The sequence below is a fragment of the Malaclemys terrapin genome, chromosome 5, assembly GCF_027887155.1.
Source record: "Malaclemys terrapin pileata isolate rMalTer1 chromosome 5, rMalTer1.hap1, whole genome shotgun sequence".
NCBI classification, from domain to species: Eukaryota; Metazoa; Chordata; order Testudines; family Emydidae; genus Malaclemys; species Malaclemys terrapin.
The window spans coordinates 134,453,953-134,476,474 of NC_071509.1; the positions used below are offsets into that span (position 1 = coordinate 134,453,953).

Sequence of the window (22,522 nt, forward strand, 5' to 3'; positions counted from 1 at the left end):
AATGGTCCCTGCTGGCCTTATACGCATTCAAGGGCTCAGCCCCACAGGTGACTGCATGTACAAAACTGCAAATGAAACCAGGCCACGTAAGTTATGAGACTGAAGCCACACAGAGGCTGGTTGTTGCAGATGATTTTTTGTGCTTCTGTAACTCATAGTGGTCCCTATTCTGTGCTAGCGGTGTTGGGATCTAGTGGTGGGCAAACAAACTGAAAATTAAATTGTTAGTGTGCCGCTTGGTGGTCAGATTATTTGCTATGAGATAGACGTAGGCCATATTTATAGAGGACTGTTAGTAATCTGTGCCAATGACTTTTCCAGGGCAGTGGATTATTACTTATTTTTAATGCACATAAAAGATGTGCATGAACTTTGTAATTAGGAAAACGAGGGCTAACAGCACTGGCTTTTGCCACGTGCCGGCGGGGGACTCCCTGAGGCCAGCTATACTAATACGTCTGTGCCCTGAACCTCCAGCGTGGGGGACCTCCTAGTGGAGGCTGCCAGTCAGCCCAAGACGGCTGGTGGTTTGGTAAAATGGGCAAATGGCAATCTATGGCTCATGTAATCCAACAGCTCACCCCTAGTGACCAAATCAGGCTTTAAAGGCAGCACGCCAGACAGGAGCTGAGACTCCAGAGAGCTCTGCACAAAATACTTACATTGCTAGCCGCACTTTGGGGGAAAAGGAGTTAGCAAGAAGGTGAGAGGTTTCCAGATTTGCCAGAGAGGCGTTTTCCTGCATGAATGGCCACCTCTGACCCACCGAGAACCCATTTGCCTAGGGCACCAGGTCACATCTGACCCACACTGAGAACATATTTGCCTGGGACACCTGGCTGCTTCTGGACCCGTATTCAGAATGTGTTTGCCCAGAGCACCAGGCGATGCCCGACCTACACTGAGAATGTTTGCCCACAGCCCCCAGCCACGTCTGACCCATACTGCAAACGTTGGTCTGTGACACCCGCTGGCTGGAGCTTTGGCTCCATCATTTTATAACATCATTGTGTTTCCACAATGAAAGTGGACTCACAAAAACCACTGGTGAGAAGTTTTCTTCTCTTTCAGCTTGTGCAACGAGAGAAGCTGGGGTTTGCTCAGTGCCTGTCTGTTTTTGTTCAGCAATGCACTGAAGGTGGCTGCAAATAGACAAGGGTTTTCTAGATAAGTTCCACAGTACCTTTAAAGATTTTTGGCCCAACCCCATCAGTTTCCCTGAGGCAAAACCCCCACGGAGGTCAATGAGAGCAGACGCCGTCCATTTATTTACAAGTAACAGTTCACAGTGTGCAGCGTCTGAATGATCAGAATCCGGCCCTAAAGTAGAGCTCCCCAGTGGACTCTAGCCAATGGGTAAAGCTGTCTCAGGAATATTCAGCCAGCTTTTAATTACCTTATTTAACTTTCTAATTAAAGCTAATTGGGAGAACAGTTGAGAGCTTCCTAGTATGTTATCTGGGGATCTGAAAGCGCTTTCTAAACATTAATTAATTAACCCCGATGAGGTCGATTAGTATTCTACCCCTTTTACAGCCTGGGAAGACGTGTCACAGTGAGTGAGTGACATGGCCAATGGCTCACAGCCCAGCATTGCTGTGGTACATAGTAAAGCCCTGGTTTGCAGCCCTCTGCTCTGACTAGGCGACAACGCTAACAGTTCTGGAGCCATGTAACAGAGATGGAAACGAATCTTTTGCGGAGAAGAGCTGAATCCAACATTACTTAAAATTAGGGTTGGGCAAACTCCTTTGCTTTAAAAACCAACTTCAGATTTGGGCGAAAGGCCAGCTTTTCAGCTACTGGTATGTACGGGAAGAAAGCTGATAAATATTAAGGCAGATATATCCGTGTCTTGTCAAATAGCATTTGACAGGCAGCCCCTGCCATGGGTCTGAGACACAGAAAAGAGCAGACAGCTGACTGGGTTGGTGAATTACAAGGAAACGTACATAGCAATGTGATCCTCCCCTCTCTAACAAGTTTGCAAACGCAAGATACAGAATCGTTTAATGTGCATCTTAGTCACGTCTGACTTGAGTAATAAACAGTGTGTTTGAGAGAGCTTTATTGCTACTTATCAGCTACTCTTAATCTGATGATTTCGCTCAGAGCTTTTATTATTGCAGAGTTCTGGGAACTGGAGCAAACTGACGCAGGATTAGCTCTTGCACAGATGAATGTACAGAGTTAAAATCAGCATGGTCGCTGCACAACTCTTCTGGGCTGTAATTGAGTGAGCTCTCCCCGGATGAGCGTGGCTAGCCCAAGTCATTGCCGGAGCAGTAAAGAAAGAAAGAAAAGAAAAGAAAATAATGGAGATATCTATCCCATCTCCTAGAACTGGAAGGGACCTTGAAAGGTCATCAAGTCCAGCCCCCTGCCTTCACTAGCAGGACCAAGTACTGATTTTGCCCCAGATTCCCAAGTGGCCCCCTCAAGAATTGAACTCACAACCCTGGGTTTAGCAGGCCAATGCTCAAACCACTGAGCTATCCCTCCCCCACACACGCCTACGTGCTGCAGGTCATGGCACTGAATGGTGACTGAATGCAGACGCTGCCTCTGTCAGTTGTGAGCCAGCCCGGTGCTAGAGGGCATGTCGTGGCTGGAGGCATTGTCTTTCCAACAAGACGTGAGCCTGAGACTCACGGTCATTTCTTCTCATTTGATCTCATGGCCTATGTCCCACTATCAGTTGTCTCTGGGCACATTTGAAGTTGTGTAATTAGGCATTCCCCCTACTCACAATTCTCTGCAGAGTGTCATTTAGCTGTGAAATCCTTTGCTTCCTTCTATCTTTAACTGTTGTATAGAGTTGCCACGTGCTGTTAAAAATCTTCCACGTTCCAGCCCCGCTGCGGTTGCATTTCAGTTTGTGCAAATGCTTGGAATTCTTAGAGCTGAAAGGCACTTACAGTAATACAAGTTATCATTATTCTAGAAGGGAAAGGGCCAGAACTTTAGCTGGTATATGAAGAGATACCAGAGATAAGTTTCTATTCAGCATAATGAAAACACAACTGCAGACTTATAGGTTTGCAGGGATAATGGTTAAGAGATTTTAAAAACACAGGCAGCCACACAATTTCCTAGTGGCTAACAGCTGAAGAGTTTCAAAGTATAGGTTAGTCCCATAAAAGCCAGCCGTGAGCCCTCCAGAGCGAGATGATAATAGAGGAAGAATGGGACCGTTTTCACTACATTCACATGTGGGGTAAACATGTTCCTGTGTATGAAGAGTCACTGACTGCCGATGGGAGAAGGTAGCTCAGATAATGAGCGTGGCTTGGCCCGTGGCAAAGTTCAGGCAAACAGGAATAGAAGTGAAGTGATAGATTTCAGTCCCTAGTGAGGGCAGGAGATGAGCGGTACACATCTGAGGGCCGAACGCAGCCCGTGCTCCCAGACAGCAATTCCCACATTTGTATTGTACCAAGCAAGAGATTGTCATGATGCTAGAACCGTGGATGGGGTTATTTCCTATACCACAGGCCCTGGCCACGCTCTCGGGGTGAGTGCCTCACACCCACCCGTATGCTGATTGAAAGGATAAGAGTGGCATAAAGTGTCCCAAACAGCCCCACTTCTGGGGGGAAGAGGGTGGGGAAGAGGCTTCCCCCACTGCAGGGAACCCCATACAAGTCCTGGTGTAGTGGGCATGCTGAGGGCAGAAGAGGTGTGCCGGGAGCAGGGCCACAGCATGCAGCACTGTGTGGCCTCCCGGCAGTCCTGCAGCCCCACAGCACCGCCTGGGGAGACTGCCACAATCAGCCAGGCCAGGCCCCCCAGGGCTGTCTGAGTGACGCCCGGGGCCTCTCCAGTCCCCAGAGCAACGCACGCTCAGGACGGGCAAAGGTTGCTTAACCCCCCTCTCCAGGGGCTGGGAGTAAGAGAGAAACAACGGCCTGTCCAATGCAGTGACACTGCAGTGCGTTTAAAGGCAATAAAGCGCCAGCAGGTCCCACTGTGAGAACCACTGCGTTCTAGCTGTGACCGGAACTACAGAGCCACTCGCCCAGTTCTAGCATCAACCCACAAGCCTAGGGCGAGAGACCATTCTCTGTAGCTGCTGTACCCAGAGATTATTTCAGAGCCCCCAGCACTCTCCCAGCTAACCAAGTTCTTCTTTAGCTCACACCAGAGGCCCCAGTTGGTGGTGCTGAAGGTCCCTGGCTTTCAGGATGTGTTGTAGGTAACCACAGCGAGGGAGAATGGCATTCTCTTCTGCTTCCATGGGGGCACATCTGCCCTGCTGTGGCCATGCGATCTAGCTCCTGGTTGCCCAGAGCTGGGCTAGCCCAGTCTTAAGCAGAGCCGGCTGACCCTTTCTAGCTTCCTGTGTTAGTGCGTTCCAGCAGACAGGTGGTAAAGTGAGTGTGGTGAGCGCCTGGCAGTGAGTGTGCAGAGGTGCAGGCGGGAGCCATGGTAAAGCACAGCTCCCGGAGCAGGGCAAGCTGCCAGTCCCGGGCACAGAGTGGGAATCAGACTGTCTTCTGCCTCCCGGCCTTCCCCTCTTCATTCTTTCCTTTCTTCCTCTGTGGAAAACACCCGCTCTTAATCAGTTTGGGTCCCCCTGGGCACCTTTATCCAACCCACAGGATGCACCAATCTCCACCTGCTGCACCCTGACACTGACAGCAGTTACACACATGTACCCTTCCCCCCCTTCTATCATGTGCTGTCCTGGCTCTGCCCCAAGCCACTGTGGTAGCAATGCCCCCCCCCCACCACCACCACCTATCCCAGGAAGGCAACGCCAGCGCTCCTATTTGACTAGTGACTTCATGGACTCAGAGGCAGCAAACCATAAGTAAGGGGTAGGTGCTTCCTTTTATTTCCCCACACACACACACCCACACACATTTCTGTTACATATTGGGGCTATTTCAGTGTGGTGGGGGAAGACATTCGGAGCCTGTTAAGCCTAGTGGGAGTTAAACAACTCCATTTCCTTTTATCCTGCTGGAAATTCAGCCCAGAATTTTCTACCAAACTCCCATTTCCTCTGCTGATTCGAAGAGAGCCATTACCTCACCCCTCTGGGGAGGTGAGTGGCAGGGGCTTTTGGTGGTGTGCTGCCCAATGGCAGTTCTGTGCGGTGTGTGGCCCGGCAAATAAGAGAAGCAATGACATTACCCTCAAACAGTAGATACAGAAACAGCTGATCCTCCTTCCCAGGTGCAAGGTCTACCTGGGTACTTGGGCTGGGTACCCAAGTAATGCCTTGGAAGGATGCTCCAGCATGCTCTGATGTGCTGTGGTAACGCCATGCCCCGAGGGAACCGGACACACCTGGATCTAGATGGGGGAAAACACAGGAATGTTTGTCATGTTCAGAGTAATAAATGACTGAAAAAGGGATCTGTCTGTCATAGGCTATGGCCTTAGGACAGCGCCAGTGCTGTTTAATAGGGGTCAGGCAAATAGGCACTTTACCTCCCTTTCCAGTGTTCATGCAGCAGCCAGCTAGTCCCAGATCCAGCTTTGTTCTGAATTAACCCAAGGGGGAAGTACATCCAATGTCCTGGGGGCCGGGGCAATGGTCGTGTGGGTATGGCTGGCCAAGGAGTGAGGGACTGTCACACCCATCTCGAAATCTGCTTAGAGCGGGGAGTCTGAAAGCAGGTCACACTCCCCTGCTTTAAGGACGGGAAGGGAGAAGGATGGACAGAACCACGGTGTATTGGCACCGTATGGGCCCCTGTATGACCAGCACTGCAACCCCAAAGGCTCACGTGAGCAACTGCAGCTCCACTCAGGCCAGGAACATTGGGGCTGCATGGGGCCCTGGTCGTGTGCCTGCATTGAAGGCTAGTTCAGCAAGAGAGCTGCCTACACAACTAGCGCTGTAGCATGTTCCCGCTTGGGCCAGAGGCAAGCCACACGGAGGTGGGTCTCCATGGTCTCTACCAGCGTCAGAGCCCACCTGGTTAACAACGAGCTGTCGTTAAAGGGATACGGGCAGCTCCTTTCAGCCCACATTTAACATACCTTCCAAACAACACTGTCCGCCAGGCAAGGCCAGGCTGATAGCACTTTCACAGGGAAAGGTGGCCCCTGCAGAGCCCCCGAAACTGAAGCTGCTGACCTACAGAGCACACACACATGGACAGCAAGACACGTTCCCCTACCGTGCCCCTCAGCTGAGCCATCCAACCAGGGTGTCTTCTCTAGCCCACAGAATCCAGGTATCCATATAGTTACCAGATGTTCCTGGATGACCCTCACAATGCTCCTGGCAGCTAGGGGACCATTATGGCCCCATTTACAGACCCGGCTGGTGAATGGCACCAGGGAAACGGAGACTGGAGCCAGGGGCAGTGCTGTGCAGCCTACAGTAAGTCCATTCATGGACCCAGTGGCTCGCCCTCGCTCCAGTGAAAGATGGGAAAGGGCAATAATTTTCTTTAAAGCCCAGCGGGGCAGAAGTGAAAGAAGAGTAGGCAGGAGCCTACAGGGCAGGTCCTGGAGTCAGGAACGCGCGTGGCTAGGAGGAACTGCCTTTGCTCACTAGGCCTTATTGTTTTATCTGCCTTGAAATGGGGCCTGTGAGCGTTTTGGCCGGATCGGCGCCCTCGTTCCACTCACTGGTCGTACGGCTGCTGTTTGAGAGCTGGGTATTATTAGCTGCTAGTTTTGTCCGCCGTGGGGCCAACTCTCACAGTTTTATCACGGCTCTCGTGCTTTTGGGTTGTTTGCACCTGCCTCGTGAATACACAATGAAAGGTGCCAACACGGGAATTGTCCCTGATTCCAAATGGCCGCCAACTGCCACGCCAGTGAATGGGGCTGAAGCCAACAGGCTGGGCACCATTTCCCTACAGTCTGTCTGCGTGGGGAAGGGAGGCTGCCCTTGAGAAAGCTGTCTGCCACCTTCCATTGTTTCCAATGAGACTGAAGCCAGGCCCACAGGCAATGTGGCTGTCACCGCATGCTTCAGGAGACTGGACTGGGCACAAGGACTGTGAGGAGCAGCAGAGACCCTGTGATGGGGAGCGCAAGGGGGCTCAGGAGTTTGATTTAGAGGTTGCAGGGGGATGGGGGGTGCAGGGAGAGAGGACAGTGATGGAGTGGGAGATGGACGGGATCCAATGGCAGTGCCCACAGCCTAGGTGGAGTGTTGGGGACGGGTAGCAGCCAGGGGAAGGACTGCCAACTTGCAAAGGGACTGTAGGATTCTGTCACAGGGTTTCAGCACCTACAGGAGGAGCTGTTGCTGTGACATGAGAAGTGCCTCTGATCCCGTGTTTTTCAGGGCTGGCAGAGCTCTGTGCGAGAGCCTCAGGGCTGAGGACACAGACCTGCCCTGTCACTAAGCCCTGCCTACATTTATGACCCTAGAGCAGAGAGGGGGTGCCGGGGTAGTGGGAGGCAAGGGAGGGAGGGGTGCTGCTGGGTCTGAGGGAGGGGAGGCAAGACAGGAATAGGAAATGGCTGGCAATCCCCCATTTTAGGGGTGGGTGGAGTCTCCCTTTGAGCCGTCAGGAAGAGAAGTACATTAAAGGCTCACTCTGTCCACCTGGTACACAGACGCTGCCCCGCCGGCCTCTGTCCGCTGGCTACACGCAGACGCCGCCCCGCCGGCCTCTGTCCGCTGGCTACACGCAGACGCCGCCCCGCCGGCCTCTGTCCGCTGGCTACACGCAGACGCCGCCCCGCCGGCCTCTGTCCGCTGGCTACACGCAGACGCCGCCCCGCCGGCCTCTGTCCGCTGGCTACACGCAGACGCTGCCTTGTGGGCCTTTTTCCCTAAGCAAAAGCAACTACAAACTGTAACTGCTAGAGTTAAATATTCTGAAGTCAGCGGGACCAGGTAGCTTGCATCCAATAGTCCAGTTTAAAAGATATTGGCTGAGGTGATCTCCGAAACGTTGCTATCCATTTTTAACAAACCTTGGAACACCGGGAAAGTTCCAGAGGACTGGAAAATAGCTAATGTGTGCCAGGATTTTAGAAAGGTAACTACAGGCCAGTTAGCCGGAGATCAATCAGTGAATAATTCAAGGCTTGCAGCATAATTAATAACCAACATGGTTTTATGGAAAATAGGTCGTCAAACAAACTTGATATTGGATGAGATAACAAGGTCAGCTGATCAAAGTAACTGTGTTGACATAACATACTTAAAACAACATGAGTTTTAATACTGCCAAATGTGCTCAGGGCGGGGGCAGCGTGTGGAGCCCTGTGGGCCCCCCCCGTCTAGAAGCCGGACCCACTGCTGGCCACTTCCATGGTGCAACGTGGTGTCGAAACAGGTAGGGACTAGCCTGTCTTAGCTGGGCAGCACCGCCGATGGGACTTTTAAGGTTCGGTCGGCAGTACTGACCAGAGCGACCCAGTGCCTGACATGCCGTGACCCAATACTGGGTCCCAACCCGAACTTTGATAAACGCTGCTCTAGTCTGTGCCATGCAGGAGGTCAGACTAGGTGGTCATGGTGGTCTGTCCCATCTGGCCTTATAACCTATGAATCTGATACTTTCCTCTCTATCAAAGCTGCCAGCCACAGGGGTTAGGAATAAAATACTTTGGCAGAGAAAGTTTCCCTCCTTATTTTTCAGACCAGTGATTATTAGGATACTCCAGAGTTCTTACCCAAAGTAGTTTTCCAGGCCATCTTCATCAGGAGAGCAAGCTCAGAGCTTACTCAGCAAGTTCCATGGCTTTCACCTGGGCAGAAATAGTCAATGCATCCCATGAGGAGAGCAGCCTCCGGACACTTCTACATCCCTCCACCAAACACTGCAGAGGGGAGGTGGTGTCAGATGCTGCACTTGGTTACCAGCTTCTGTCCCGTTCTCCCTCAATGTCTCCTTCCCTTCTGGCTCTACTGATCTGCTGTGGATACAAACCAAAATCTGATAGGGCCCCCCCAGGGAGCCCAAGGGAGCAGGAGCAGTACCTCAACAATGAAATATCAAAAGGTAAATTTAAAAATGAGTGTGCAAAATTGTGGCACATAATTTGTCCATGGAATTACTGCGATTGCATATCCAAATGATCAGTTAGACATCTAACTGCCTATTTGCATGTACAAATTATTTGTGCACAGTTGTGCTTTCAGGTCTGAAATTTCGGGACTCATTAACAGCATCCTCACTGGTTATTAATGAAATAAGCTGATGACATCATAATGGATGCACAGAACAATAGTCTCCATGGTCAAGGGTCCATGTTTCAATTCACGTGTTTGAGCCCCTGCATTTCGCAATGAATTTCTGGCTTCAAATGAACCCAAAACTTAGTCAAAATCATCAGGTTTCACCCAACTTCAAACTGATACAATGAGAATCTTCCAAGTTTTGCATGTCAAAGGGCCCAACTAACCTGACTAACCTGGAATGAAACCCAGAGCCAGGAGAGCTGGCGTTGGGTTCAAGCTTCATAATTTGAGGGTGAAGATGTATAAAAAAAATCTGCCTTCGCCCTGGGATTCGACCCCAGATGAGCATAATATTTGACTAGAGGTAAATTGTGCAAGATGTGGATGGAGGCTTGAATTTTGTCTCTTGCTTTGACTTCTCCCCCCTTCCCCCCACCAGTCCTGCCCAACTCTTCCCCTCCTGAGCCCCTGTCCCCATTGGCGGTATGAGTGGGCTCTTTTCTTGTCTTTCCTTTCTGCCTTGCTCTCATTCACGCACTTGTGCTGCCTGCACAAAAGGCATCAGCGGGAAATGATACGTTTCCATATAGCTGGACAGGCCGCTCAGCGGCCAAGTGAAAATTGCCCAATTTCACTCTGATGGTTGCGGTTGGATATGTTCCGTGCAGCCTGGCCGGGGCCAAAGAGAGCTGGCACACAATGAAGCACATGCAGGACAGAAGGAAAGAATTTCAAGGCCTGCTTCTGCTACCCTCATGCTGGTTAACACCTTATACACCAGCAGGCCCTGTGACGTCAGAGCAGCTCCTCACAGGTCAAGGGGAGTCACAGGGCAGAGTCAGGCCCTCATGCAGACCTTGCATGTCACGTGGGACTCTCCACCATATTTGTGAGAGGAAAAGCAACTTTTCAGGCCAACCCTCACCAAGTGCCTTCTCCAAAGCAGAGTTCTCAAGGTGTTCCCTCCTTCTGCATCTGTAGCGTTAATAGTGTTGGTGCTACATGTGCCGCTGGAAAGAAGCTATATCCCCTCAGAGCACAGGCATTATTGCTTTCCTAAACCCATCTACGGATGCAGCGAAGGCGGGAGAAGCCATCCTTTCAGCAGTGGAAGAGACGCTAGTATCTTAGTGACTTTCTCAGTTGCTTAACAACAGTTCCTCAAGCTTGCTGTCACACATATGTTCTGCGCTGTATAAAAATGGCACCTCCTCCTTTCTCAGCAGATCGGCCCGCTCTGCAGAGCCAGGGTCCCAACTGCGAGCTGCAGTGACTGAAAGAAGCGTTCACTGCTTTTAGTCCCTTTTGCCCTGCACAACTAACAGCCAAGAGCGAACGAGCGAGTCCATGCCTTTTTGTGCAACGCTGCTGATGGAGCTCCAGCGAGTCACTGCTCTGCAAACCTGCCCAACGCCATGGGGTTCGCAAGTGCAGCTTTGGCCTGCAAAACGTAGACTACTAATGATAATGCATGGGAAAAATTGGGTCTGAGCTTAGGTTGAGATTGCAGAGCTGGATCTTAGAGGAGCCACCTTTTTGCTTGTAAACCGAGCATATTTTCAGAGTCACTGGTCAGATCAGAACAGCATTTTCAGGCAGCGTGGTGCAGCATCTCTGGAAAGCCACGCAGGAGCCTCCTGCGATGCTCAATTTCAGCATTCAGACCTAGAGTTGGTGTGACTGGCGCCAGGAGGATCAGGCAGTGCAAAGGGGTCCTCTGACGTTGTAGAGCCAGCAGAGGCACTGCTATTCCCCTTTCATCTGCCGGCGGGGCAGGGAGAGGGACATGTTCGAAGGAAAGGGAGCATGGGACACGAAACTACCGCCCCTCTCCCCCCACAATCCCTGACTTGGGTTTTGATTCCTTTAGTTTCGTGTTTGGGTCAGAGCTGCCTTCAGGCAATACCGTCTCTGCAGGAAGGACTCTAAGCCAGTGGTTCTCAACTAGGGGTCCAGGGCCCACTGGGGGGGGCCGCCAAGCAGGGCTGCCATTAGATCTGCTGGGGCCCAGGGCAGAAAGCCAAAGCTCCATCACCTGGGGCGGGAGCCCAGGGCTCCCAAGTCCCACCACCCCGGGGCTGAAGCCGAAGCCTGAGCAGTTAGCTTCACAGGGCCCCCTGTGGTGTGGGGCGCCAGGCAGTTGCCCTGTTTGCTACCCCCTAATGCCGGCCCTGGCTTTTATAGGCAGAAGCAGCAGTTGTTGTGGCACAGGTGGGCCGTGGAGTTTTTACAGCACGTTGTAGGGGGAGGGGGGGCTCAGAAAGGAAAAGGTTGAGAACCCCTGTTCTAAGCCACAGCTCCAACTTCGGATGGGCAGCTCAAGCACGGGCCCGGATCTGCCCCAAATCCAGCCCCACGGGTGTGCTCTGGCAGCGGAGTGCTGGCCTTGGCCCTTCCGGTGAATCCGCTTGCAAGTGGCAATGGACGGGGGACCTAACGTTGGGGCTGCAGCTGTGAACCGCCCAGAACTGAGGAAGGGGATGGTGTTTAAAGCCGGGTTTTGGGGCTAGGCCTGTCTGGCACTTAGAGTGAGCCCAGAACAGGGCCCAGCTCTTCGCAGAGACCTAGGATGTGGTTTGTGCAGGAGTTGAAGGCGTGTGATGCCTCCTAGCTCATGTTTCACTCCCGCCTCTCTTGTCGTTTCAGATGCGCTGGCTCCCTCCCTCAGAGGCTGCTTCTCAGGGCTGGAAGTCCCGTCAGTTCTGCTGAATACTGTGTAAGTGTACGGCTCTGCGTGGGCTTCACTTCCCCGGCACCAGCTGGAGGCAATGGCTCCTTGGGCTGGCGAGGAAGGGGTGTCCTGCCATAGCAGAATTCACGTCCCTGCCCCTGGCTCTGCTCCGAGTCTATAGGCGTGGGAGGAATGTCGGTATCTCATGACGCATCCCCAGGCCCTTTCCTGGCCATGGCTGATTGTACGTATCTCATCACTCCACTACGTGGATAATTCACACGGAGGGCGTTGTACAGCTTCTCCTCGAAAGCTTGGCCTCATGGGGAGAGTGTTATGGAGTTTGGGGGAGACAAGGCCCGGCACTCCCAGTTTCCTGTGATTCACCGTGACTCAGCCAGAGAGTAGAACAGAAGGTTTATTACACGACAGGAACACAGTCCAAACCAGAGCTTGTAAGCATAAACAGGACCCCTTAGTCAGGTTCTTCTGGGGGGGTAGGGATCTTAGACCCCAGCCTTGGGGTTCCCTCCAATTCCCCAGCCAGCCCAAAACTGAAACTCCACTGCAGACGTCTCATTCCCCCGTCCTCCCGGCTCCTCCTCCAGCCTTTGTCCAGTTTCCCGGGCAAAGGTGTCACCTGGCCCCATCCCCCTCCCAGTTCAGGTATCGTCCCTCAAGGAAAGTCTCCCCCGGCTATTCTATTCCCCATGCAGACAGTCCCAGTAAAACTAGACGACATTCCCAGGTCAGTCCACCCAGCTCCCTACTGCGTCACAGAGAGGTCCTACGTTCCTCTCCCTTGCTGTCACCGTCTGACAAAGTGATTCAGTGCCCGCAGCTGGCATTAGGGGTGGGTGACAGAGCCTGGGGCACCGAAACTGGAGCTTGAAGGCAGTCACTGGACAATGCTGTTGGAGTGGCTGTGATGCCATTCGTTCGGTACGAGGCTGCCCCTCAGGAGCGGAGCCAGAAGGGGATACGCTGGTTGGAAGGGAGGGTGCTGCACATGGAAAGACAAGATGCGTGTGTGTGTGAAGGCAAAAGGGCGAGGGTTGGGCTCTGCAGGACACGTGGAGCCCATAAGCCGAACCACATCAAAGGGACGGACTGGGAGAAAATGCCCTAGGTCGGTCGAGTGGAAGGCCAGAAGGAGGCTGCAGGTCTAGTCCGACCTGCCTGGCCTAGGCTGTATCCTTCACTCAGGGGCTCCACCCTGTGGCTGCCCGAGAGCAGATAATTCAGAGCGCTCACGCGTGCTCAAGGAAAACGTGGGTTTTTTCTAAACGTTGACTGTGAATCTCTCCTTCGGGCGCATGTTTAGCTGAACAGAGCGCTGACGGGCTCTGCGGCTGGAGAGACTGGTTTCGCCTCCGTCAGGCAGAGATGGCGAACATTTTCCTTCCCCGTTGCTTTGTGTTTCTGTCACACCCCCTGGAGAACAGGGCCCCAAACGATTACAGCTGAACTAACTAAACCCAACAGGCCGCTCTTAGCTCCGTCATTCCCAGTCTGGCTTTGTCAGAGCCCCCAGTGCGATAGCTGGGTGGCTGGGTACCCTGACACCACAGCCCTTATGCTCCATGCCCCCTGGCAGACTCACCCTGCCTCTCCTGATGTCTGGCCTGGCCATGCGCTCTCCTGACCCTTGTTTTCTCTTTCTAGTCTTATCCCCCCCGCCATTCCTGCTCTCCCTGCGGCCCAAGGGCTCAGGACACAGACTGTGCCCGCAGAGCTGGAGCCTGGCACCCTATTGGCACTAGCTGCTCCAGGCCCAGCTGTGCTGGGGCCCCCTGGAGCAGGGAGGGGAGAGGATTGCAGACGCTACCCACAACTCTGGCCACAGCAGCATGTTTGTGCTGGGGAGTCATCATGGATTCAGGGTCATGCCCAGACACCACTGCTCATCTCCTCGGCTCTGTGCCCCACAGTGCCATGCTGGCAAGGCACAGATTGGTGGGTTTGGTGCTGTGGCCTGGCTGTATTGGGAGCAGTCTCTCAGAGCTGGTAGCAGTGGTCAAGGACCTTCACAGATCCTCCCACAGAGATGTCTCACACTGGCTATCAGCTCCGTTGAGTGTGGCCTGGAGGTGACTAGCAAGGGCTTCCAGGGGAGGCTGGAGAACATGACATGGTGTCTGGGTGGCTCAGTGCAACGGCTCCGGCTTGTGCACTCATGCTCAAGCATTCCTCATTCACAAGACGTGGCTCATTGTAGGCACCACGTTCCCTACGTGCCACACAAAGCTGGGGTCCCCTCATCACGTTCCTTGTTGGGAACGGCCTACCTCAGCACTGCAGGAGCCCACAGCTGCGGTCACAGAGAGGTCTTGCAGTGCTCGGCACGTCTGGCCTGAGTCGTCTCTCTTGTTGTGGGGACCTGGTGCCCACGGCAGGCCCTGGCACGCTGAGGGGTGCCCCAAATGCTGCTGCCCTTGTCTATTGCTGACATTTGTGGATGGTCCCTCATGCAGGTGTATGCGGGAGAGATTCTCCCTGATAGTGGCCCCAGCACTGGCTGATGGCACCTCTGGCAGTGCACAGCCGAGGGCAGCCTATCTGAAATATCCAGGCTACCAAGCAGGCCCAGCCCCAGACAGCAGATCTGTCAGTGCCAGTGGAGTTCCCTAGCTACTCACCAGTGTGCATAGGGAGTAAATGGCACCAGGAAACTGCCTTTTACCAGCTGCATCATGTTTGGGTGTCCTGTTGCCTGCTGGTAGGACATGCTGTGGTCTCACTGATGCCCTCCCAGTGACTGCGCCAATCCTCAGCGCATTCTCCTTGTCCAGCTGATTACCATCTCAGCCATACTGCATCTTACTGGACTTGAAAGTGCCTGCAGTCTGCACCCCTCTCAAAACCATCTCTGCTAAGAAACCAGGGGATATACTTCATTTAGAGAGAGACAATCCTCATAAGCTGGTATTTTCTCAGCTGAAAGAATGGCTCAGTCACACTGCCACTGACCATTCTGCAGGGGTAGTCAAAGCTGTAACCCAGACTCATTCAGTGTGGCTCTGAACTATTCAGCAAATCTTCCAGAAGCCTGGCCTCAAGTCACCTGTAGACAACATACACCACACGTCTGAACATCCTTGTGTGCATACGCAGAGAGGTGGGATCACCTCTGCTTAGGACATTAGTGAGACCATGACTGGTTACTGTGTCCCACGCCGATGTCTCTCACTGCCAAAAGGATGCTGAGAAATCGGAGAGGGTTCAGAAAAGAGCTACAGGAATGATCTGCACCTGCTTTCAGAGAAATACGAAAGCAGCTCAGGCCTTTTAGTTCATTCAAGAGACGGTTGAGAAGTGACTCTCACCGTCTGCAAGTACCTGGACAGGGAGGGGCTTTCTGAGAGCAGAGGACTCTAACCTACAGACCAAGGCAGAAGGAGATCCAACAGCTGGAAGTTGAAGCTCGACAGGGGCAAATGTTTAACTGGGATGGTGATTAACTGCTGTAACAAAGTACCAAGGGACGGGGTGGATTCTCCAGCACTTGACGTCTGTCTCTCTGGACACTCTTTCTAAAATATATGCTCTGGCTCAAACGAAGTTATGGGCTGGATGCAGAGATGGCTGTGTGAGGTTCTCTGGCCTGTGCTGGACAGGAGGTCAGGCTAGATGATCACAATGGTCCCCTTCTGGCTTTGGAATCTCTGAATCGAAAAGTGCATACAGAATACAGCTTGCACAGATTCTCCACAAAGAAGAAAGCAAGGAGGCTCCATTCTCCCTGAAATGCATAGATCCTTCCTAACTCTCTACAACATGCATGTCCAAACACAACAAAAATGTCTTATTAAAAGTTAATGAAAACTCCCTTGGCAGCAGATCAGGTCAGGGTCCATAAATGGAAAACACATGTGGTTACTGAGCATAGATTACCACAGCACAGGGGGGAGTTTATTTTATTATACAAATGTACTCTTTTGATGCAATCCATCCTGGAAGAGAAGTTAGAGAAGATACAGTCTGTAAATGTTGCAGCCATTTGTGAATAAATAAACTGTGGAAATTAAAACAAAAAGTAAAACCACTAGGCCAGTAGCAGTGCTAAGCCCTAATGCATCTACCCAACTGTTCCCAGGCGTCACCCACTTTCACAGCACATCAGTCTAAGCTCCTTTGACATGCAGCTCAGATAAAAGGGTTCAACAGTCTTCCCACCATACACATGTCAAGGTCACCCACCACTGCTAGCTCCTGGAGTCAGGGCGGACCGTCCCTCCCAGTGATACGGACTATGGCCAGACAGCCTCCCCCTTTCCCTCACGCTCCCCACTAGTCGTGCATTTGAAATATAAAGCTCAATAACGGTGACTGTCACAAATAAAACCCGGGGGATACATTTCTTAAGGCAGCTCAGCGAACGCTGTCGCATCTGGCTAGCTGTGATGTTGTATGTAATGTCCAACTGAGCACCTGCACATGTCCTCAGTGAGAGATTAGTGCCTAGCAAAGGGGCCAGGCTGGCAGGGCTAGATTCCCTCCATCCTCTGCTCAGTCACAGCTCTTCACTAGCGGTAAGCACCTCCTGCCCCATCACTGGGCTGCAAGCCTCTTCTGAGGCCCTGCTCTCCCACTCTGATCATAGAATCATAGAAGATCAGGGTTGGAAGGGACCTCAGGAGGTCATGTAGTCCAACCCCCTGCTCAAAGCAGGACCAATCCCCAACTAAATCATCCCAACCAGGGCTTTGTCAAGCCGGGCCTTAAAAACCTCCAAGGAAGGAGATTCCACCACCTCCCTAGGTAACGCATTCCAGTGCTTCACCACCCTCCTAGTGAAATAGTGTTTCCTAATATTCAACCTAAACCTCCCCCACTGCAACTTGAGACCATTACTCCTTGTTCTGTCATCTGCCACCACTGAGAACAGCCTAGCTCCATCCTCTTTGGAACCCCCCTTCAGGTAGTTGAACGCAGCTATCAAATCCCCCCTCATTCTTCTCTTCTGCAGACTAAACAATCCCAGTCCCCTCAGCCTCTCCTCATAAATCATGATCTGGGCAAGCCGGCCAGTGCCTAGCCCTGTGTGCTCAAGTTATGCAGCCTGACCTGAACCCGACAGGAGGACCTGACTACGAGTGTTGGGCCCGCGTTGGGGCAGGTAGGAAAACAACTGGACCCTCTCGGGCTTCGGTCAGGTTGTCTCTCCTCATCCTGCCTGGGTGTTGGTGTGACGGTGGCTGCTTGCCCCGCTCCCGCCGGCTGCCACAACCTCCCTCTGCTGTGCAGTGAGTGCGCCAACAAGTCCCAGCACCGCTGGCTCCACGGCACACAGCCAGCAGGGGGCAGCAGCTGCAGCCACCACCAGGCCAATGGCCCGGGCAGGAGGCGGTGCTGGCACTCACTCAAGTTCAGGGGGAAGTGTCGGGTCAGAAAATGATTCAAGCCTCTCGGGCTGGGGCTTGGGTCTGGGCTGGGTTCAGGTCGGGCTCAGACATTAGGCCTGAGCAGACCTCTGCTCTGAGACTTATGGGAGCAGCAGCAATGGGAAGACATCCTGACACAGACGGGCTAGAGCCATTTTGGGCAAGATTTTTGCAATCAGTTAGTGCCTTTCAGTGCCAATTTGAGAGCCCTCAGAAGGGCCTGATCTCCAAGGCTGGGTCTGCCCGGCAGTGCTGGAAACTTGTACCCAGGCACCTGAAAAACAAACACCAGAAGCTGTCACGAATTGGACCCCAGAATCACGAGTGGCTTTAGAAAATCTTGGCTTTAATGTTTACACGGCAGCTGGGAGTATTCGTCCCAGCCCGGGGAGACCACATGAGCCAGCGCTGCTCAAGCCAGTGCATTACAAGTGACAGGTCACAGCTTGGGCTAGCCACCCCGAGTGTGTGCCCACAGGTCAGGTGGGATTGTGCTAGGGTGGCTAACCCAGGCTGCTGCCTGGGATGCCACAGCCACGCTGTTATTTTTAGTGCACTGCCTCCAGCAGAGTTAGCACAAGTCTGTCCCTCCGCACTGGGAAACACCTTCTCAGTTGCTGTGTAGACATACCCTAAGATAAACAAATATATAGAAGAAACCACAGCACCAGCTAGGAGTGCCACCTCTGAGAGACCCCAGTGCCTTGGAGAAACCCCAGTGCCAGCCAGGTGTGACACATCAGAGAGACCCCAGTGTCTCGGAGAGACCTGAGTGCCAGCCAGGTGTGCCTCCTCAGAGAGACCCTGGCACCTAAGAAAGACCTCTGTGCCAGCAAGATGCACTGCCTCAGAGAGATCCCAGCACCAGCCAGGTGTGCCACCTCAGAGAGACCCTGGCACCTAAGAAAGACCTACACGCCAGCAAAGTGCCCCAGCCCTAGCTAGGTGTGCCACCCCAGCTTCACCCCAGTGCCTTGGGGAGACCTGAGTGCCAGCCGGGCATGCTGCCTCAGAGAGAGCGTAGTGGGAGAGCTTGGAGAAACCCTGGCACCTAAGAAAGACCTCAGGGCCACCAAGGTGCACTGCTTCAGAGAGACCCTAGCACCAGCCAGGCATTCCACTTTGGAAAGACCCCAGCATCTCCAAGAGAGCCCGGCGCTTCGTACAGACCCCGGGGCCGGCCCGGCGCAGCGTCTCCGAGAGAGCACGGCGCTTCGTACAGACCCCGGGGCTAGCCTGGCGCAGCGTCTCCGAGAGAGCCCGGCGCTTCGTACGGACCCCAGGGCCGGGCCGGCGCAGCGTCTCCAAGAGAGCCCGGCGCTTCGTACAGACCCCGGGGCCAGCCCGGCGCAGCGTCTCCGAGAGAGCCCGGCGCTTCGTATGGACCCCGGGGCCGGGCCGGCACACCGTCTCCGAGAGAGCCCAGTGCCTCACAGGCACAACCAATGGCTGAAGGTGCAGTCAGCAAGCATCAAATTGGAAATCTGATGCAGAATTTTACCAGTAATATTACTAACCATGGCAACTGATACTTACTAAAAGATAAGCTGGATTGTTCCACTCTCGTCAGCCACAGGTTGTGGGCTTGAGGCGGGAGTCACTGGGTGACAGACTGGCCTGTGCTGTGCAGGTCAGACTAGATGAGCACAATGGGCCACTCTGACCTTACAGTCAGTGATTCTATAGAACGCCAACATGACTAGAGAAAACACACGTGTCCTGGACTAAAAATACACACGTGCCTCAGACTGACGTTGCTGAAGTGCTGCTACATCTATTCGCTAGTCCGGAAGCACTGACCGCAATCTGGTGGAGAGAAAGCCTGCATCCCCGGGGATTTATAGTTTCTGAGACCGGAAAGGACCATTGTGGTCATGTAGTCCGACCTCCTGTGTAACACATGCCAGAGAACCTCCCCACAGTAACTCCTAGAGCAGATCGTTCAGAAAAACATCCCGTCCTGATTTTAAAATGGTCACTGATGGAGAATCCACCACGATCCCTGGTACATTATCCCAGTGGCTAATTATTCACACTTAGGCCTGGGCTACACTAGTGGGGGGGTTTGAACTAAGAGACGCAATTTGAAATATCTTAGTTCAACTTACCTGGCCGTCCTCACGGCCGCGGCTCCCTCGTCGACTCCGCTTAATCCTCTTGCCAACTCAGGGACCGATTTATTGCGTCTAGACGAGACGCGATAAATCGATCCCCGATACATCGAACACTACCCGTCGATCCAGCGGGTAGTATAGACGTACCCTTACACACTTGTTTCCACTCTGAATGGGTCAAGCTGCAACTTCCAGCCGTTGGATTGTGTCATCCCTTTCTCTGCTAGACTGAAGAGCCTGTTGTTAAATATTTGTTCCCCACGGAGGTACTTACAGCTCAGAGGCTGTCGCGCCCCTCCTTAACTTTGCTTCTCTCCTTGCAAAAGGCACGTTCAGGGCCTGGCTGGCCCCACGTCTCTGTTCTTTATAGGACACGCAGGTGCCCTGGCAACAGGCTCTCAGATCCTGATCACATGGTCTTATCAAACCTGTTCAGTTGGACTCCCCTTTGCTCAGCCTCCCATCCGTATGGGTGTGCGCTGGTGTTCCTCCTCACCAGCTAGAAAGAGACCAGCAGCCATGCCCAGGCTAGATTTCTGCCCCTTTCTTCGGTGCTCTGTTCATTGTCTTTGCAAACAAGAAAGGAAAGTGTGCAAAAAGCAACACAAACAACAGTTTGGCGAGGGGTTCAGACTGTAGGCCTCTGGCAGCTACCAGATAGGACCCTCTCCGGCTCCACAGGGCGGGGCGCCTCAGGGTCTGTCCACTTGCCCACAGCCTCTTACTCTGGTTACCATCTCCTCTCTCCTGGTTTCCCCCCTTTATATTGTCCAGCTGAGAGCATGAGCTAATCATGCAGTGCTGATCAGAGGCGTTAGCTGATTCTCTGCACCTGCCTGGTGGGCTTCTGTCTAGGGCAGGGTCAGCTGCTCCCTGTTCCCCCAGTCCCCAGGACTTAAAGGGGGCAGCGTGCGCTATTACATGCTCTTCCCTCCCGCCCCAACCTCCAAGAGTGGTGCCCAGGATACATTCTTTGTCCACCAACCTGCCTCCTTCCCATGAAAAAAAATCTGCGTTTACGTGTATGGCTCTGGGCCGGTAGTGAACTGTAAATACATACAGTTGCAGGGCTAGGTACCACTGTGTCCATCTGGGGGGTTGTCTCGCACATAGCAGGGTCAGTGATGAGGATGAAGTTTGCGCCAAGCAAATAGTACCTCAGGGCCTCAATAGTCCACTTTATCGCCAGGCGCTCCGTTTCAAATCACTGCCTAGTTTTGTTCCCAGGGCAGGAACTGTCTCCTCAGATGTCGCATGGGGTGTTCCCCATCCTCAAGGATAGCCCCTCCCCCCATTCAGAGATCCGTCTGCAGGATGAAGTCCTTAGTAAAGTCCGGGCTACGTGGCACTGGTATGCTGCAAAGGATTCACTTGATATCCCAAATGCATCTGCACATGCAGGAACCCAGGGCACCTTCCGTGGGGCCTTGTTGTGCAGAAGGTTCGTTAAAGTGACTGTGATTGTGAAGAACCAGGGTACAAATTGCCAATAGTATCCAGCTAGCCCCAGAAAAGATTTGACTTGTCGCTTAGTGGCAGGGACTGGCAGGTCTACAAGAGCCTTTACCTTGTCTACCAGCAGCTCGATTCTCCCATTTCCCCAGGGTATCTCAGGTATTTTGTCTCTGCACATCCAGTCCAACATTTCATGGGGTTGGCAGTGAGGCCCAGACGAGAGCACCGCTCTGACCCGCTGGAGATGTTCTGCCCAGCTCCTTGTATAAATCACTACATCACCCAGGTAGGCCACAGCATACACCCAGCGAGGTAGGAGGAGCTTATCCATAAGTCTTGGAAATGTCACTGGGCCCCCATGGAGACCAAACGGAAGGGTTTGGAATTGGTAGAGGCCGTTAGGTGTGGCACGTGCAGTGAGCTCTAGGGTGAAGGGATAGCTCAGTGGGTTGAGCATTGGCCTGCTAAACCCAGGGTTGTGAGCTCAATCCTTGAGGGGGTCATTTAGGGAGCTGGAGTAAAAATCGGTCTGGGGATTGGTCCTGCTTTGAGCAGGGGGCTGGACTAGATGACCTCCTGAGGTCCCTTCCAACCCTGATCTTCTATGATTCTATGAAGGGGCTTTGCCAATAACCCCTAGTAAGGGCCAGTGTTGTTAGGTTTTGGGCCTGTCCCAGTTCATCTAGCATCTCATCAATCCTAAGCGTACGCTACGCATCAAATTTAGAAACTGCATGTACTTTGTGGCAGTCAATACAAAACTGAACACTGGGGTCAGCAGGCCTCAGCCACCTGCTCAAAGGTCTCTCGGAAGGACTGCGGGTCATCCTCTGGTCCCATCTTAGCGAGGGCGCCTCTTCCCACGCTGGCAACCTGCACCAACCTGTAGAATGTGGGGGTCCCAAGCCAATATTTTGAACGTGAATTGCTGATGATCCTCTTGATGCTTCTGCTGGAACGACGTTTGCTGCTGCTGCAATTGTAGCTGTCAGGCACTGTTGCGGCCGCCGCTCTCCTTTCCATGTCACAAGAGCAGCAAGACCCAGGCTTCTCCCGCATTCTCCATTACGTGTACCCTGGTGGCTCTAGTCACTAGCTGGAAATAGACAGACACACCCAGGTTCACTTTCTGTCCCTGTCTTCGGGGCTCTGTTTATTGTCTTCACAAACAAGACAGACAAGTGTGTAAAAAGCAACACAAATAGTCTGGTTAGGGGGTTCAGACTGGGGTCTTCTGGCAGCTACCAGCTGTGGCCCTCTCTGACCCTGCAGGGGAGCTCCACAGGTTTGGTTGGTCTGCCTGCAGTGGTTACCAGCTCCTCTCTCCTGATTTTCCCCCTTTATATTGGCCAGCTGAGTGTGTGGGCCAATCATGAGGTGCTGATCAGCTGTTCCCCAGCATCTTTCTGCTGGGCTTCACGCTAGGGCAGGGCCAGCTCTCCCCAGCCCTCTCCCTTTGCTAGCCCTGTTACCATGGGCAACAAGCCACCTCCACTCAGAGGGCTCATGCCCCTCCAGTTCAGTATTCAGAGCCATCGGTACCATGTCAGGGTGGCCTTTCGTTCCTGGGTGCTAATTCCCCAGGCCCTGGGGAAAGAGAATGTAGATTTCATTCCCCTCCCAGCTCAGTACGCATGGAGCAATCCAAGGCAGTTACAATGAGTTCCCTCCTGACTCAACCCCAGCGTGCCCACAACGCAGCATCGCGCCCCTCCCACTGTGCTGGGCCCTGCACAACACAGACTAAGAAGCAGTCTGTGCCCTGAAGCGCTTACAAGCCAACCAGCCA

General features: G+C 53.1%; 1 protein-coding gene across 2 annotated transcripts in view; it reads left to right on the forward strand.

The window, feature by feature from the left end:
* The window catches only part of RBPMS (RNA binding protein, mRNA processing factor), a 130,073-nt gene that overhangs the window by 101,588 nt on the left and 5,963 nt on the right, over positions 1-22,522 (forward strand). For both annotated transcript variants that reach the window (XM_054029887.1, XM_054029886.1), the window contains exon 7: positions 11,756-11,825. In XM_054029887.1, coding sequence (XP_053885862.1) covers positions 11,756-11,818 — 63 coding nt within the window. In that variant the 3' untranslated portion in view covers positions 11,819-11,825. The remainder of the gene's footprint in view (positions 1-11,755; positions 11,826-22,522) is intronic.